Genomic DNA, 18117 nt, shown 5'->3' on the forward strand with positions numbered 1-18117 from the left:
TAGCATCTCGTTGAGTTTTTTCAGAACTGTAATCTTGAATTCTCTGTCATTTAAGTCACATATTTCCATATCTTTAAGTTCCTTTTCTGGAGACTTTTCACTTTCTTTCTTAGCTGTCTTTTTGCCTTGGTTATTCATGGCAATTACTGATTTATTATTTCTCTTCCTTGACATCTACAGAAGTGGCTTCTGCAACAGGTTGATAGGAAGAGGTCTTTCCTTTGTTTTCCAGTACTCGTTGGTAAAATGTCTTATTTTCTCTTTGACTGCAGTTTTTTTTTCTCTCTCACATGGTAGTGCTATGTTTTCTCTGCACTATTCCAGCTTCTCACACAATGGGGGGATTCCCTGGGACATGGGCTTCTCCTCTGTTAATAGTTCACCTGAATCACAGGGCACAGTGTCCGTGTGGGTATGCGGAGAGTTTTTGAAGTTCCAAAGCTCTTCCTGCACCAGATTCAGAGCCCATATGTTTCAGCAATTCTGTTTACTCCTGCAGGAATCCGCCCAGATAGGTGGGGCCAAGGGTTGGGTGAGTTGTGAGAGGTGGTCCAGAGCAATGGTGGTGACCACCACCACAGCCGATACTGCTTCCACAGCTCCCTCCCCTTTGCTGGAACTAGTTGGGCTACGAATCTGTGTCTGTGGTCCACAGTTCTCAGAACAGCAAATATTCTGTTCCTTTGATCTGACACGCTATTGTTCAGCTTCTAGCACTGGACAGGTGGGGGCGGGGCAAGCTTTGGGAGGGTAGGAAGGGGGCGGCTAGTCTCAGTGCCTAAGGCTTCCATTCTCTGCTCTGCAGTGAGGGCTTAAACCACCATTTTCAGCCTTCTTCCCTAAGCCTTTTAGCCGAGGTCTCTGCTGTGAGCGTTGGGTTCAGCCATGTTATGTGCTGTCCCCTCAGCCCTGTGGGCCATAAGCGGAGCCCTAGCAGTCCGAGTTCTTTCCTGTCCTGCAGGTGCGGTAGTTCTGGAATGCAGTGAGCTCGGAGCACTGAGCTAGGTCTGCGTCCTGTGCCCCCGCAGGGCTCTGTCTCTGTCTCTGCACTTCTCCCCTCCCTCCTCCCCTGCTTGCACGATTCGCCCACCTTTAGGTGAATTCAGTAGTGGGCCTCTTCGTCTTGCCTGTCTGCTGTGCAAGTTATTGTTCGATTAGTTGTGGATTCCAGGGGAGATTTACAGAGGCTCACCTCACGCCGCCATTTTGATGACGTCAATGGAGAAGCATTTTTGTTTAAAGACAAACAAATCAAAAACTAACTCTGCTCTCAAACAAATCATCAATAAAATCTTTTGGAACAGGAAAAAATAAAATTTTATTAAGAATATTTTACATTGCCCACATATTAAATATGGGGGGGGGGGATGTGAGGCTAAAATAGCAGCACATTTTTTAAAAAAAAACTTTAATCGGAGGTAATTACAAAAAGAAAATAGCAGTACCTTTGTTAGTTTGAATGATAAAGACACAAATAAACGTGATATAGCAGTGTTATTCTATTCCTGGGCAAAGCACTGTTAATCACTGGCTGTCCCTGTGGATGTGGAAATAGCCTCACTAAGTTAAACAGCACTTTGGCGCAGCATTGATTCACCCATTTTTGATGTCTTTCTTTCTGGTTCCTCTCCACTGATGTGGAACTGCCCTCTTCTCCAGGGCTGCTATGAACTGATCTCTGGACCTATGAACCGACATGCCTGGGGAGTTGCCTGGTTTGGATTTGCCATTCTCTGCTGGACTGTGAGTATTTCCTGGCCCACGTCTTCTTTCTGAGAGGACAATGATATGGAGAGACTTTGCGATTGCCTCTGTTAGCTCAACCACACTAGACTGTCTGGAAACAAAATACCAAACCTGCAGGCTACTCAGGAAGCTGCTGGCACCTGAGCAAGAACAGTGGCTGATTCTCCTGGGAGATGGGGAGTTACCTTCCTCTACCCGGGAAAGGATGTGCCCTGCTAACCAGACCTTCCTTCTTCTGGGTGACTGGGATGCACTTGCCTGCTCCTCCAGCTCTCCAAATCCCATTAATTAATTATAGTGAGATATCAAAGACTGCTATCTATCTAGACGACTCCTGCTGGACATTCATCTGCCCAGCTCCTCCCAAATAGCTGCCTCTGCCACCTGTCCTACTGCCCACGTTATTGGATGCACACCAGCAAGAGGGTAGAGTGTTCCCAGGCCTGGCTGTGAAATAAAACCTCCTGGGACAGCTTGAGAAAAGAAAGCATGCCTGGATCCCAACCTCCGAGATTCTGATTCAGTTGATCTAAGGGCAGGACTTTTTTTTTTTTTTTTTTTTAATATTTTATTGGGGAAGGGGAACAGTGTGTACTTCCAGGACTTTTTTTTTCCAAGTCAAATTGTTGTCCTTTCAATCTTAGTTGTGGAGGATGCTGTTCAGCTTCAACTTACTGTCCTTTCAGTCTTAGTTGTGGAGGGCGCAGCTCAGCTCCAGGTCCAGTTGCCGTTGCTAGTTGCAGGGGGCGCAGTCCACCATCCCTTGTGGGAGTCGAACCGGCAACCTTGTGGTTGAGAGGAGTTGCTCCAACCAACTGACCCATCCAGGAGCTCAGCGGCAGCTTAGCTCAAGGTGCCGTGTTCAATCTTAGTTTCAGGGGGCGCTGCCCACCATCCCTTGCGAGACTCGAGATATTGAACTGGCAACCTTGTGGTTGAGAGCCCACTGGCCCATGTGGGAATCGAACCGGCAGCCTTCGGAGTTAGGAGCATGGAGCTCTAACTGCCTGATTCACCTGGCCGGCCCTTTTTTTTTTTTTTTTTTAATTTTCCAGATGATTCTAATTTGCTGTCAGGCTTGAGAGCCATCACATTAAGGAAGCATTTGGTTTCAGGACCCCTTTCGTCTCTCAAAAATTGAGGACTCCAAAAAAGCTTTTGTCTGTGGGGGCTATAGCTATTGATAATTACCCTATTAGAAATCAACACAGAATGTTTTTAAATACTCATTAATTCATTTAAAAATAATAATAAACCAATGACATGTTAGCATTAACAATATATTTTTGAGGGAAAATAGTGACTGTTTTCAAAAAAAATAGTGAGAAAAATGGCACTGTTTTACATTTTTAAAAGCTTCTTCAATGTGTTGCTTAATAGATGACAACTGGATTCTCAGATTTATTTTAATCTGTTGTACTAAGTTGCTTAGGTTGAAGAATTTGAAGAAAATCCATCTTCACAGAGACATGTAGTTGAAAAAAATCGGAATGTTTTAATAGACTTATCTAAAGATGAGTTAATATTCTTCTTTTATACCACACAAAACTTGACAAGTCGTATTCTTAAGAGGGCTAGTTGCAATATGGAATGTGAAACTAGGTCAATGACCTATTCAGACTCTGTTACATTACAATATGTTACACTGGTTTGTCTTGCACTTGGCATAAATCTTTTACCCACTCATGATTCTATAGCATCATGCATTCGTTATTTGGGAAAACATTGGTTCACTGTGTTATGCAGATCTTCCAAATGTTAGCCAATTTCTTTATGCAATACCAAGAAATTACATTCATTGATACTGCCGATTTGGAAAAGACCTTAAGCATTGGATGCTATCAAGCTCGTGGTGACAAATACAAGTTTTATGATTTTTCCTTAAAAGCTCAAATTTACCATTGGCAACAAATACTGTCAGTTGTTTTCCTTGAAGTGACAGACTACTTTGTAAATTTTCCAGAAAATGTCTGCCAAACACCCAATTCTGAACAACCAGAACTCGTCTGTTAGTCATTTTTTTCAAGTAAAAATGGTGTTTCATTTAAAAAAAAAGACTAGTTCTGTGTATAATTCAATCACCCAAGTGCTTTACCTCAAGATAACCATCATATTTCCGTATACCACGAAACTGCTTCATGCATACTTCCTTTCTATCATACAGAATAGTAAAAAGATATGTACTCAAAGGTGAACATTTAAGAAAATTCATGATTCTACTGCCTCATCAAGGACAATCTCCAGTAAAACTGGCTTTTTTTTTACTTCAATTCCATAGCAGTGAAGATTATGACTACTGATATAGCTTAGTGTCTCTGCCTTGAATCTTGCTAAAATGACAGCAGTTTTACCTTCCACTGCCTTTGCGCCATCAGTGCAAATGTGAAAAGGGCAAATAAAACCCTCATATTGTTATGTAAATACTCTTGACATCATTCATCAGGTGTCTGTGCATAACACTTTAAGAAACCTTGGGTTTGGGGTGGGAAACTGAGTGAAGAAAGAAGGAAAGGAAAATCAACTTCTTCGAGAGGACTCCTATGATCCCTTAATCCACCTTCTTAGAAACTCCCACCATACCCTGCACATACCTCTAGCTGGGAACCACTCCTCTGTGATGTTTTATCTCTGCCCAAAGCAACCAGCTGCCCTTTGTGTTTCCAGGGCCTAGCAGAGCACATAGTAAGTGCTTGAAAACTTGTTGAATGCATGAAAAATGATAGCTGTGAAGTTTCTGTTGTGCTATGCTAGCTATTGCATAATGTTTAAAGGCTTTTGAGGATTTTAGAATTCTAGACCAGTTGAACATTTGATATCCCTACAAGCATCAAATGGACTAGACTCCGGATCTGGTAAGTCCCCTTGAAATTCAAAATAGGGAAGGGAACTGGATATATTGGAGGCCTGCTATGGACAAGCCATCGTGTCAAATACTTTTAAGGTTAAATCCCACAACAGTAGCTAGGTAGGTAGCCAGACTCCCATCTGACATGGAATAGAGAAATTCAATAACATTCTTGAGAATTGTGCTTAAGAAGGGTTCTTGGGCATATCCAGTTCTTTATTGCTCACAGCGGGCTATCCTGCAGTGGTTAATCAGATGAACTCTGAAGACGACTGCCTAGATTTGAACCCAAGCTTTACCACCTACTAGTTCTATGACCTTGGGAAGTTACTTATCTTCTCTGTGCCTCAGTTTGTCCATAGGGTTTTGGAAGCATTAACCTGAGTTATAAGTGTAGCACTTAGAATAGTGCCAGATGTATAGTATGTTATCAATAAACACTAGACACTATTATTATTATTCTTTCATTACCCAGTTCAATCTTCTAACTCTGGGACAGGTGAAAAAGATGTTATTATCATTACTTTATAGATACAGACAGTGAGTGATAGGTCTGCAACAGAACCTAGATAATTCTAATCCCTTGCCTGAAGCAAATATCTTAAATTCTTTGGGGACAAATGTTCCAGGTCACAAGCATTTTTGGAAAAAGAGAGAGTGCCCTGGGAAGAGAGGTTCATACTAGAAGCCAGAAACTCATATTCCAAAATGGTACACGCTAGAAGTAGGAATCCACTAGAGGGTCATAAGCCCTGATGGGAATAAAGAATTTCTCCCAGGAAACTAGATTAACTGATGCTACTTAAAGGCAAGATTGCCCTTAAATAGCCAGTGTCATCGAAACCTGAATGAACCTAACATGATTTTTTTTCCCCCAAGTATGAGATGTTTCTAAAACAATTCCTTATTAATTTTTCTTTGTTTTATTTTTCCCTTTGTATTTCAGTTTTGGGTTCTCCTGGGTACCATGTTCTACTGGAGCAGAATTGAATATTAAGAATTCAGTGTCACCTTAGTACCACCTTCCCCCAGGGATTCTGGATTTGGTGTTGGACCTGCTCTCTCCTAATATTCCACATGTGTGCCCCACAGGTACACCTGCATTCTCACTCAAGTTGCCGAGTCAGCTGGTATTGAGTTCCTTTAGGCTCTCGGGCTCCTGAAATTCTCTCCACTACTAGGTCTACGATTCTGCAACATTTTTATAGACTGTCGGAAAAGGAGAATTTGGAAGTTATATAATAACTACTCTTGTACCTGTTTATTTTTAATTTGGGGGCATAAAAACATTCACAGCGACCTGTGCTATCACAGACAGCCAAGTTTATATTTGGACAGCAAACCTGCCTGTATTTCTCGGGACTTTCTAAAAGATCTTCAAAGGCTTTCAGTCATCTCAGTATTGCCAGGTGAGAGAACTAAGGAAAAGGTGCTGAAATACATCTTTTGCCTTTTGTTCTCTGGTGGCTTCCATCTACGAAGACTCAGGTGATTCTTTTAATATCACCTTGGGATCATTTTATTCTCCAGAACAATATATGATCTTGAGTTAACAATGAGTGACATTTCCTCTTGGACATTATAGAGCAATATGTGTTTAATAACCTCAATCTTTCATTAATTAAAAGTATGTGGACTTTTGGGGAAAAAGTAGAGGCCTGTTATCTATTTACCAGTCTCAACTGGAAACACCTTTCAAGCAGGGGAGAAACAAGCGAGCTATTAAATGGGTGATTTTTGGTGGCTTCTGTTTGCTGTCAAAATATTTCTCTTCTGAGCTGTTTCCACCTGTGGTCCTGAAGGAAGTTATTGTAACCCGACATTTGTTTACTCTTATAAAGAAGACTTTTAATATGTTCACTTTCTTTTGTTTTTACCAGTGTCCTAATTGGTCATATATGAGTCTAACAAAGTGGGGTTTTCAACAGAAGAGCTTATTGAGTTCATGGGAATTCAGGTTTAAGAGATGAAAGTGCAACAGGGTGTGGTTTCCTGATGGACACCAGTAGCCCTGCTGTACAGGTAAGTGGTTGGAACTTCTATGTTTACTTTTACTTTTTGCTCCTGCTACACTTAAGCCCAGAGGTGGTGATGGAGTTGCTGCTCCTCAAATCCTTCTCCTCCTGCCCTTGGAAACAATGGAAGCATCTCTGACCCCAGCTACCGAACTGTGTCTCCTATGAAGAAAACATAGCCATCACTTCAGGGTCCCACTCCCAGCTGACTCAGTCACAGGGAGTACCCATCCCACATTCCCAACCAGGTTCCTATGAGTGAGGCTGAGCCTTGGGACAGGAGAGAAGCAGGGGGCCTCTGTGTCATGAGGGGCGGCCTGCGGGGTCTCAGCTCCCGCTCCCCACATAAGAACGCAGGATATGATGAGGCCAAAAAGGAACATCCATGAAGCCATAGGTAGGGGAGTCATACCACTGTAGTCTCACTGGAGGCTGGGTTGGAGACACAGGAGGCAGGAGCCACAGAATCCACAATCCACACTCCGCCACATTCCTCCATGCTAACTGCAATGCGCGTGTGGGGACAAAGCCCCCAAAAAACAGTTTCCAGGCTCTCGGCCTCACATAGAAAGGTGCTGGCTCGGGTAGTAAATGGCCATCAACTGTGATCAGATGCCAGCAGCTGTGGCTAGTTGGCCGTCAGCTGTAACCCGTAAGCCATTGGCCACTAATATAACGGCTGTGGCTATGCTAGCAGGAAAGGAATGGGGGCTAGCAAGAAGATGGTGGCTGGCGAGCACGGACTGCTGTTAGGCAGATTATGTAGATCTTGCTTCCTGTGTCTCCAGCCCAGCCGCCAGCGAGAATATATTGGTTTGACTCCCCTACTTATGGCTCCATGGGTGTTCCTTTTTGGCCTTACCGTGTCCTGCGTTCTTGGGTGGGGAGTGGGAGCTGAGACCCTGCACGACAAATGGCGCAGCGAGCAGGGTCCCCCGCGTGACACTTGGCGTAGTCGGCAGGATACGGTGCCAGCCAAAGCTTTCCAAAGGGCAGTGGAGCAGTTTGTGCGTATGAAAGCTCAGTCTGAGGAAGACCAGGAGGAGCAGCTGCCAAGAGCTCGATCCCCGTGGAGGGGTGGAAAGATGTGGATGGTTCCCCAACCAGCAGAGGCCGGAGAAAGCGGAGAAAGCGAAGGTTGTTGCTGCCCTGTGGGCTGGGAACTGCTTGCTGAGGCAGCCTGGATGCGGGCCTTGTCCCAGGAGGAAATGCATGCTGAGTTCTCCTTCGGACATGAGGGTGAGGTCAAGGTCTTCCCTCACCCCCAGGACAGCCCTGGCGAATGACTATGGACTATGGGGAATTGCCTTCCATCCCTGATTTAATGGATGCTTGACTGTTTGGGAACGTACCACCATGTAGTGGGACTGGCGAGGATGTTTGCTTTTGTGTCTTGACTGGCCGCCATTGATAATATGTAAGCACCTTGATGTGAGCCGCTGTTGTTCCAGCACAGTACCCCGAGAGGCCCAGAGAGAGAGTGGCAGTGCCCTGAGAGGCCCTGGCTGTGTCCAGGAAGTCTGGCTGTGTCCAGAGAGTGGCAGTGCCCTGTGAGCCCTGGCTGAGTCCAGGAAGTCTGGCTGTGCCCAGAGAGAGTGGCAGTGCCCTGTGAGCCCTGGCTGTGTCCAGGAAGTCTGGCTGTGTCCAGAGAGAGTGGCAGTGCCCTGAGAGGCCCTGGCTGTGTCCAGGAAGTCTGGCTGTGTCCAGAGAGAGTGGCAGTGCCCTGAGAAACTCTGGCTGTGCCCGGGGAGACTGGTGGTACCCTAAGAAGCCCAGGAAGTCTGGCTGTGCCCAGAAGTACTGTGGTGGTGCCCTGAGAAAACCTGGCTGTGCCCGGGGAGACAGGTGGTACCCTAAGAAGCCCAGGATGTCTGGCTGTGCCCAGAAGTACTGGTGGTGCCCTGAGAAACCCTGGCTGTGCCCAGAGAGCCTGGCTGTGTTCGGGATAGTGCATTCACCTCCAGGCTCCTTGCACAGGGCCCCTCGCAGAAGACGCTTGTCGCGTAGATTGTGAGGCGAGACCCTGTAGGGGTGGAGTGTGGGGACAAAGCCCCCAAAAAACAGTTTCCAGGCTCTCGGCCTCACATAGAAAGGTGCTGGCTCGGGTAGTAAATGGCCATCAACTGTGATCAGATGCCAGCAGCTGTGGCTAGTTGGCCGTCAGCTGTAACCCGTAAGCCATTGGCCACTAATATAACGGCTGTGGCTATGCTAGCAGGAAAGGAATGGGGGCTAGCAAGAAGATGGTGGCTGGCGAGCACGGACTGCTGTTAGGCAGATTATGTAGATCTTGCTTCCTGTGTCTCCAGCCCAGCCGCCAGCGAGAATATATTGGTTTGACTCCCCTACTTATGGCTCCATGGGTGTTCCTTTTTGGCCTTACCGTGTCCTGCGTTCTTGGGTGGGGAGTGGGAGCTGAGACCCTGCACGACAAATGGCGCAGCGAGCAGGGTCCCCTGCGTGACAGCGCGCTTGCCAGCCACCATCTTCTTGCTAGCCCCCATTTTCTGCTAGCGTAGCCATGGCAGTTATATTAGTGGCCAATGGCTCACTGGTTACAGCTGACAGCCAACTAGCCACAGCTGATGGCCATCTACTACCTGAGCCAGCACCTTTCCATGTGAGACTGAGAGCCTGGAAACTGCACTCCTGGTTCTGTCCCCACACTCCACCCCTACAGGGTCTCGCCTCACAAGTTACTCAACAAACGTCTTCCGTGAGGGGCCCTGTGCGAGGAGCCTGGAGGTGAATGCAATATCCTGGACACAGCCAAGATCTCTGGGCTCAGCCAGGGCCTCTCAGGGCACCGCCACTCTCGCTGGGCACAGCCAGACTTCCTGAGCTTTTTAGGGTACTACCAGTCTCCCTGGGCACAGCCAGGCCTCTCAGGGCACCACCAGTACTTCTGGGCACAGCCAGACTTCCTGGGCACAGCCAGGCCTCTCAGGGCACCACCAGTACTTCTGGGCACAGCCAGACTTCCTGGGCACAGCCAGGGCCTCACAGGGCACCTGCACTCTCCTGGGACTCTCAGAGTACCATGCTGGAACAACAGTGACTCACAGTCAAGCTGCTTACATATTCTTGATGGTGTCTGGTCAAGGCACAAAAGCAAACATTCACCAGTTCCACTACATGGTGGTATGTTCCCAAGCAAACAGTCAAGCTGTCCATTAAATTAGGGATAGAAGGCAATTCCCCATAGTCCATCGTCATTCGCCAGGGCTGTCCTGGGGGTGAAGGACGACCTTGACCTCACCCTCAACTTCCACGAAGGACTCAGCAAGCAATTCCTCCTGGGACTACAAGTCCTGCATCCGGGCTGCCTCAGCAAGCTCTTCCCAGCCCACAAGGCAGCAAAGACCTTCGCTTTCTCTGGCCTGTGCTCCTTGGGGAACCATCCACATCTTTCCACCCCTCCGCGGGGGTCCAGCTCTCCAGCAGCTGCTCCTCCTGGTCTTCCTGAGACTGAGTGTTCATACGCACAAACTGCTCCACTGCCCTTCGGAGAGCTTTGGCCGTACTTTTGGCACCGTACCCTGCTCGCTGCGCCATGTGTCACACGGGGTATCAGGCTTCCTGCGGAGTCTCAGTTCCTGCTCCCCACATAAGAACACAGGACATGGTGAGGCCAAAAAGGAACCCCCATGGAGCCATAGGTAGGGGAGTCATACCACTGTAATCTCACTGGAGGCTGGGTTGGAGACACAGGAGGCAGGAGCCACAGAATCCACAATCCACACTCCGCCACACTCCTCCGTGCTAACTGCAATCCACTCTTGCCAGCCACCATCTTCTTGCTAGCCCCCATTTTCTGCTAGGGTAGCCACGGCAGTTATATTAGTGGCCAATGGCTCACTGGTTACAGCTGATGGCCATCTACTACCTGAGCCAGCACCTTTCCACGTGAGGCCGAGAGCCTGGACACTGCTCTGTCCCCACACTCTGCCATGCACCTGGGGATAAAGCCTGGGTAACAGCCTGATCCCTGATTCCCAGGAGGGGAATCTTTTACAAGAGGAGAGGAGAGGGAAGGAACTTACTCTGGGCAAAGCTTTGAAATGCCTCCTCCTATCCATAGTCTCTGTGTTCTTTTCCATACTCACATACTCTGTGTTCTGGCGCCTTTTTCCTTCACTGCTAATTAGGTTTTCCTGTGCCCTCATGCCCTCCACGGGCTGAGCAAAACCACTCCTGCCTTCCCTTCCAGGGCTTTGAGCTCCCAAATTCATTCCGCATACAAAATTCCATTCTCCTTGTGATTTGATCTCAACTAGGTTACAGGAAAGCTTTTTTGAAAACTATCTCATACCAAGGACTGACTCACAGTCCCCACCCTCTGAATCTTCTCTGCAGGTTTTTCCTTGACAACTGAAATTGATCTTTGGTTGGTGAAATCCTAGGGAGAAATAGGAGCAGAAAAGAGCTGTTGTAGGGCAAGATGGCCCACCTGCTGCTCCTTAAATCTTACCACCTGCCTTCTCTACCAAGAAGTAACTAGAAAGAGAATGAATTTTCAGTTTGCAGCTGTCCCTACCCCTCCAGCTAGCTTCCTATCTCGAGCCTCAGCGTCATCCTTCATAGAAGATACAAGTTACACTGTATGTGTGGACAAGCTCTGCTTGTTCCAAAACCAAATAAGGCCCTGAACACAGGTACTATGTCCAGGGGCCCAACACTGGGGGAGGACACACTTTTCAGCTGAGACAGACACAGCCCTGAGGAATCCCCTGCAGAGTCCAGCCACTCAGGACTCTTGTGCTTCCAGCTACAAGGCCCTCAGTTGAACCTCAGGGCAGTTTCTGCTCTGCCCAGTTCCTGATTCCATACCACTCCACCTTCGCTGGAAGCCCAGCCTTCCCCCCTCTTCCTTCTGGCTTCTGAGATTGGAAGGGCGGCTCACAATGAGGCAAGCCACAGTTCAGAGTGAGGCCCAGACCCAGCCTCACCGAAGCGCCTCCAGCCTCACCAGCCTGGGGAGGAGAAGGGGAGCAGGAGAGCGTGCTTGCTGCTAGCTTGCTGGGCTTGAGAGACATTCAGACAAAGCCATGTTCCCACTTCTCCAACAGTCTGTCCACCTACTTAGTAGGTGGGCAAAGAACAATTATTATGTAACACTAGAAATTCATCAGACTAACTCTGGGGTAGGTTTTACCTGATTGCAACACCTGATGGGTCATCAGGCACTCTCTTTGGCTGTTTCCTCTGCAGGTTGCTGCTCAGGATCCTGGTGGGATATTTACACTGAATGGTAGAAAGCCCACAGCTCGTATTATCAGATCTGTAGCTTCTTTTCTACATCAGCTGGAATAAATAGGAACTGCTTCTATTCTAAGTGACAGATCAGGTACTTTCTAGATACTCACAAAGAAAAGAGGAATAATAATAATCACCTGAATTTGAAAATCTTATCTCCTCTCTTCCCCATCCCCACCCCCAACCAATCTGATTGACATGCTGGGCTGTGGGTGAGGAATAGGAAAGTGAGCCAGTTTCTCATTTCTGTTGACTGAGCAATTTCCTTTCTTTCTCTACATCTAGTATTTCCTCTAGTTTCTCTTCCTGTTTAACCTCACACAGATTCTTATCACATCCTATACATGAGACTAAATCAAAGAAGAAACCCAGAGGAGGTTAGTTGTGAGCTATTGTGTTTGCTTTCATGGGTGATATTTTTGTTATAAGACTCAAGTGGCCACATCCAATGAGGAGATCCAAAAGCACCTTGGAAAAAGGTAGCATTCCTGAGAAATTCATGGTTCCCAGACCCTTCTCCAACCAACTCTCCCACCAGCCCCAACCAACTCCCAAACACACACACACACACACACTTTCGAAGGAAACGAATAGCCAAATCCTAGATTTAAGGAGAAATGGTAACTTCATGCCCTGTGCCTCTACCCTGCGCTCCTCTTGAAAAAGAAACACGATCTGCCCCTGACATATAGAAGCCTAACTAGGCCATGCTGTTAGGCTATTAGACATAAATAATCTCATACAATACCAATCTCAGATAAGGTTACTCTGTGACCAAGGTAAAATGAGACAAAGCAAGGTGTCGTGCGGGGCGGCCTGCGGGGCCTCTGGTCCCGCTCCCCACATAAGAACGCAGGACATGGCTAGGCCAAAAAGGAACACCCATGGCGACATAGGTAGGGGAGTCATACCGCTATAGTCTCACTGGAGGCTGGATTCACAAGACGTGCGACCTGCTGTCTGCTTTCTGCCAACCGACCAACTCTCCTCGAATTCACTCGACTCCACTCCCTAACGCAGCCGCTGCAGTTATATTAGTGGCCAATGGCTCAAGGGCCACAGCTGATGGCCATCTACTACCAGAGCCAGCACCTTTCCACGTGAGGCCGAGAGCCTGGAAACTGCTCTCTGGGGCTCTGTCCTCAGAGAAGCCCACTTCATAATTCTGTCTCAGCACAGACAAAAACAAGGTCACAGCACCACCACAAAATACCAAACACACATTTTCTTGTCTAAAATGAGTGGCTACTTGTGTTTACCTATTGTAGCTCTCTGCCTGCTAGTCCCTCCCTCTAGATAAGACGTATTGAGATGCAGTCATAGAATCATCCCGGCTTTCTGACAATATCCCATATAGAGCCCAAAATGACCCAACCCAAACGCAAATGCTGTGATAGGTTCTTTCTAATTCCCTTTTCTTGAGACACCTCATGGTTCCCCATGGTGTATTCTCATTCACTGCAGTGAGTCATAATCTCAATTTATTTATCGCAGATGTGTTCCTAGGGGTCTTTGGTTGAAGGGCATGAAGCTCTCCAAATAACTGCCCATCCTATTACCTCTCTTTGTGTATTTGTTGTCTGTTATCATGAAGTAGTTAAGAACAGGTGCTTTAGAGTGAAATACCTGGCTTCAAATCCCAGTTCTGCATGACTTTGGCAAGTCACTTCGCCTCTCAGAAACTGCTTTGGAAACTGAGCCCTAATGTCTATCCTCACACATGATTGGGAGAATTCAGTAAGACATGCAAACAGTGCATTAGAATGACTAACAACCTGGAAGAGATATACCAACAGGAAGTCATACTGTTACTAGAGGGTGGGCCCTTCTTGGTACGATACCCAGGTTCTTAGCATCTCGAGCATCTCGAGCAAAGAATTGAACGAGATACCAAGGTAAAGTAGTGAAAAAACAGTTTATTAGAAGAAAAAGTACACTTCAAACTTCAAAGAGGTAGAAGCTGACCCGCAGACCTGAGCAGTGGAGAGTGGCTCAAGGGCCATTATTAGAAGAGAAAGCACACACAAAGGGTTTGGAGTGGGCCCTGAGCAAAGGCATGGCTCAAGAGTGGGAGTGTGTGGATTGCCGGGGCCTGGGGGTTTTGTCTGGGATGGGCTGTTCCTTTCCAGGTGTGGGACCACTTGATTGACACCTGTGATTGACAAGGGGCTATTACCTTATCTCTTCAGACTGCGCATGTTCTCTGCAGTTTGAAATTGTTAACTCCAAGCTGATTGGCCCTTCCCCACTACACCTGAGCTGATAGTTTTGGCGGGCTCTGCAGCTTGAATCTATTTTGTTAGCTATTAAAGTTATTTCCTCAGGCTTTGTTATGGTCTTCGCCTTAATCTCCTCCACCATGGCCATGTCCATGACTGCCCGTGGTTTTTCTATCTCAATACCATAAATCTGGTCTGAAGAACTCTGCTTGGCCCATAATCCTGGGGAACATGCCAGCTAATGTCATCTTGCTTCAATTTATTGCAATAAGCTTAATGACAAAATGTACTCCTGCAAATTAACTGGCTCTCAAACAACAGCTATGAGTAATAGCTTTTCAACAAAATTCCTACTCGATAGTGGAAGAATGTCCTAGGGTCACCAAAATAAGGCATTTTAATGGATACATCTCAAGTTCTGTTTATTATTTCTAGAATCCTAGCTACAAATTAGATGTTTGCCCATGCTACCCTCACAGAGAAATCTCATAATCTCCTGACAATGTGATAGTCTGTGGTGGGGGAAGGGGGTGGGGGGGCACAATGGAAGATGTTGGAGTCAAGAGAGACCTGAGTTCAAATCATATCTCTTCCTCTTACGAACCTTGGGAAGTTACTTAATTTGAATCTGTTTTCCCTTTGCGGTATACGTATATACCTACAGGGCTATTGGAAAGGTAAAATAAAAAACACAGGGAAATTGACTAGTAGGAAGCAAGCATTCAATTATTGTTATGCCCCACCTTCACCAACCTCTCTCCCAAAGCCCAAAATTACATACACACACACCCCACACATGTACACAAATATCAATTTTATTTGAGTTTTCAACTTCAGCAATTGTCAATGGAACAATGGATCCTCTGTCTGTAGAGGTGTTCATCCTGTGAATGGGGCCCCTCAGCAACATTTTTGTGAATACTTTTGAGACCTCTCAGCAGCTATAATATGGTCTTCAAGGTACTTAAAACCAACCAAGGAGGCAATAACTTAAATATATAAGGTACTCAGGAATAGAATTTTTAAAAGATAATTGGAATGTGGTTCGCATAAATTATGAAATGTATGTGAATCCTCTCCATCTTGTGGGACATGTTAATGGTTTTTGACAGGGACTGTATATGTATAGGACTTGGGGAAAGTGGAGGTTTTGAGTCTGGCAGAAAATGTCTCATCTCTCCCAAGAGCATTTTGGTGTCCCCAAGCTCTGATAAGAGCTTGAGTCAAAGTGAAGGTGCTAATGGCAGAAAAACCAGGGAGGGAGGCTGGAAAAAAGTTCAAAGAGACCAAATGAGAGTGGAACATACTCTTTAGGGCCCAGAAGATATTAAAATTCTCTAGGAACAGAGGCACGGATATAGATTCAAGAACACAACCTCTCAAAGAATGAGAGAAGCCCAGATAAAGGCATCATAGTATAACAGTCTTAAAGTCAGAAGACCTGAGTCTGCACCCTGAGTCACTTACTAGCTATGGGACTTCTGGCAAGCCCCCCACCTATTTGGAAATTCCATTTCTTCATCTACCCTACTTATCTCAAGAGTCAACAGGATCAATAAAATGTGTGTAAAAACATTGCAAATTGTAAAGGGCTATAAATGTGAGTGGTAGTATGAGAAAAAAGCAATAAAAAACTTTTAAGGGGCACAGTCTTTATGCTAAGAATTTGTGATGTCCAAACAGACTGCACCCATACAATCCTTAGCAATTATGGGAGGCATATCTACAGTACTCAAAAAGCTTGGCCTCTTTATGGCCATTGACAATGAGAAATACCCAAGTCAGGAATTAGGGGAAAGCTCAGTTCCTTGGAGACCCACTCGCCTCCCTGGCTATGACAGGAAAGCAGAAGGATGGCAGCAAAGACCAAGCAGGCAGCCACATGCGTCCAACCAGCCACAAATTTCACGTCCCAGTGCACAGTGGGGAAATAAAGGTCTTAAACAATTATCTTCCACCTGATGAGTCATTTACATGACTTGTACATTATCTTGGTTGAAAGAATTACCTGAAGAAGAGTAATAGGCATAGTACAGTGATGACTAACATTTTTTAAAACGCAGATGCCTTAATAGCTGAAAATACACAGGAAGTTTCCACATGGTACTAACTGTATTTTGTTTCCATTGAATGAGAAATTTTCTCAAATATGGATCTTCAAATTCCTTGTACACATTGTTCTCTTCCTTTACCCTCCCAACAATGATCAGGGACCCTGGCATAAGCTATTAGCTATTACATAGTTCAGTCTGTATATGATTATAATTAAGAAAATTGGAACAGAAGACTACCAAAAGATTCTGCAGAAAAGAGAGAAGAGCAAGAGGGGGAGAAATACAAAAACCAGCATTCTTTCTGTGCTAGATCAAGAGAGAGAAAAAAAAATACAGCTATCACTTCAGTTCAGTTCAAGTTAAACCAGACCAAACCTAGGTCAAGTTCCTGCCTTTAAAATGCATTTTCCTTTTGATAGGACAGGTAGATAGAAATGAGCAGAAGGAGAAACTTAGCCCTGGTTATTAGGTTGTTGCAAAAGTAATTGCGTTTTTAAAGGTTAAAAATATAATTGCAGGGCGGGCCCGGTGACTCAGACGGTTAGAGCTCCATGCTCCTAACTCCGAAAGCCGCCGGTTTGATTCCCACATGGGCCAGTGGGCTCTCAACCACAAGGTTGCCGGTTCAACTCCTCGAATCCCGCAAGGGATGGTGGGCAGCGCCCCCTACAACTAAGATTGAACACGGCACCTTGAGCTGAGCTGCCTCCCGGATGGCGCAGTTGGTTGGAGCGTGGGCTCTCAACCACAAGGTTGCCGGTTCTACTCCCCCAAGGGATGGTGGGCTGTGCCCCCTGCAACTAGCAACGGCAACTGGACCTGGAGCTAAGCTGCGCCCTCCACAACTAAGACTGAAAGGACAACAACTTCAAGCTGAACGGCACCCTCCACAACTAAGATTGGAAGGACGACAACTTGACTTGGAAAAAAGTCCTGGAAGTACACACTGTTCCCCAATAAAGTCCTGTTCCCCTTCCCCAATAACAAAAAAAACCTAAAAAAATAAAATATATATATAAAATTGCAAAAACCGCAATTACTTTTGCACCAACGTAATAGCCCCTTGCTGCAGCTCCTACTTGGGTCAAGACCACTTGCAGCTACCCAGTAGGACTCCAGGTTTGCACACATCTAAATCAAAGCGATTTGTTGTTAAAAGTCAGAAAAGAGAGGAACACATCCTGTTTGTCAGAACCACCAATACCTTACTAGCCCAACAGGATTCCAGGTTTACACGTACCCCTAAGGGATGTGTTTACACATGCCTCTAAATCAAAGGGGTGTGTTTACACATGCCCCAAAATCAAAGAAATGCATTGTTGAATACCAGAAAAGGGAAGACTAGGCACCTCAGGTGGAGAAAGAGAGATAAGAGAAGGAAGAGGGGGAGGCAATTCTACCCATAGAAATAAAAACCTTCATGCAATATTAAGGCAAGGCTGTTTCCCTCTCTTGGATCAGCCTGCTCCCTATCTCGGAGTGTACTTTCTTTTACTAATAAACTTCTGCTGTTTATTCTGCACAAAATTCTGTCTCTTGATTGAAGTCTTTCCTTCAAGAAGAGCCGAGGTACAATGTCATCTCCCACTTAACACTTTGGAATTCTCCTTCCTCACTTGGGTGGTGACTGCTGTCTTTCTTGGGAGCCCCCAATCTTCCCTCCCTCTCCCTGTTTAGGAAGGATATTATTTACACTTTTTGCCCGGCACTCATTCATGTTAAAGTTCAACAATTAAAGTGTCATATAATAATAGATTGAGAGACCCTGAGGCACACTTGTGTAATACTTGCTTAAGAACACCCACATCTACATTGTGTCCATTTACCTAGGCCAACAAAATACTTATCTTTCTGTTCTGACTCAGTATCCGTCTCCTATTATCTTCCTTAGATTATCCTCCCATGTCCCTGCACCCTCCCCAGGAAGCTCGGCAGTGTGGTGGCTTCTCTGCCAAATCACTGCCACTACTCAAGTCCACCTC

The 18117-nt window shown here is 46.1% G+C and overlaps 1 protein-coding gene across 10 annotated transcripts in view; it reads left to right on the forward strand.

Moving 5' to 3' along the window:
- Window positions 1-6466, forward strand: part of UPK1B (uroplakin 1B) — a 34531-nt gene extending 28065 nt beyond the window's left edge. For 6 of the 10 annotated variants that reach the window (XM_081065893.1, XM_081065895.1, XM_081065894.1 and 3 more), the window contains 2 exons: window positions 1660-1743; window positions 5538-6456. In XM_081065893.1, coding sequence (XP_080922019.1) covers window positions 1660-1743; window positions 5538-5588 — 135 coding nt within the window. In that variant the 3' untranslated portion in view covers window positions 5589-6456. Of the gene's footprint in view, window positions 1-1659; window positions 1744-5537 lie in introns of all 10 variants that reach the window. The other 4 variants (XM_081065898.1, XM_081065899.1, XM_081065897.1 and 1 more) reach the window with 2 other exon arrangements.
- The last annotated feature ends 11651 nt before the right edge of the window (window positions 6467-18117 follow it).

Source organism: Rhinolophus hipposideros, assembly GCF_964194185.1.
Source record: "Rhinolophus hipposideros genome assembly, chromosome: 2".
Lineage (NCBI taxonomy): Eukaryota > Metazoa > Chordata > Mammalia > Chiroptera > Rhinolophidae > Rhinolophus > Rhinolophus hipposideros.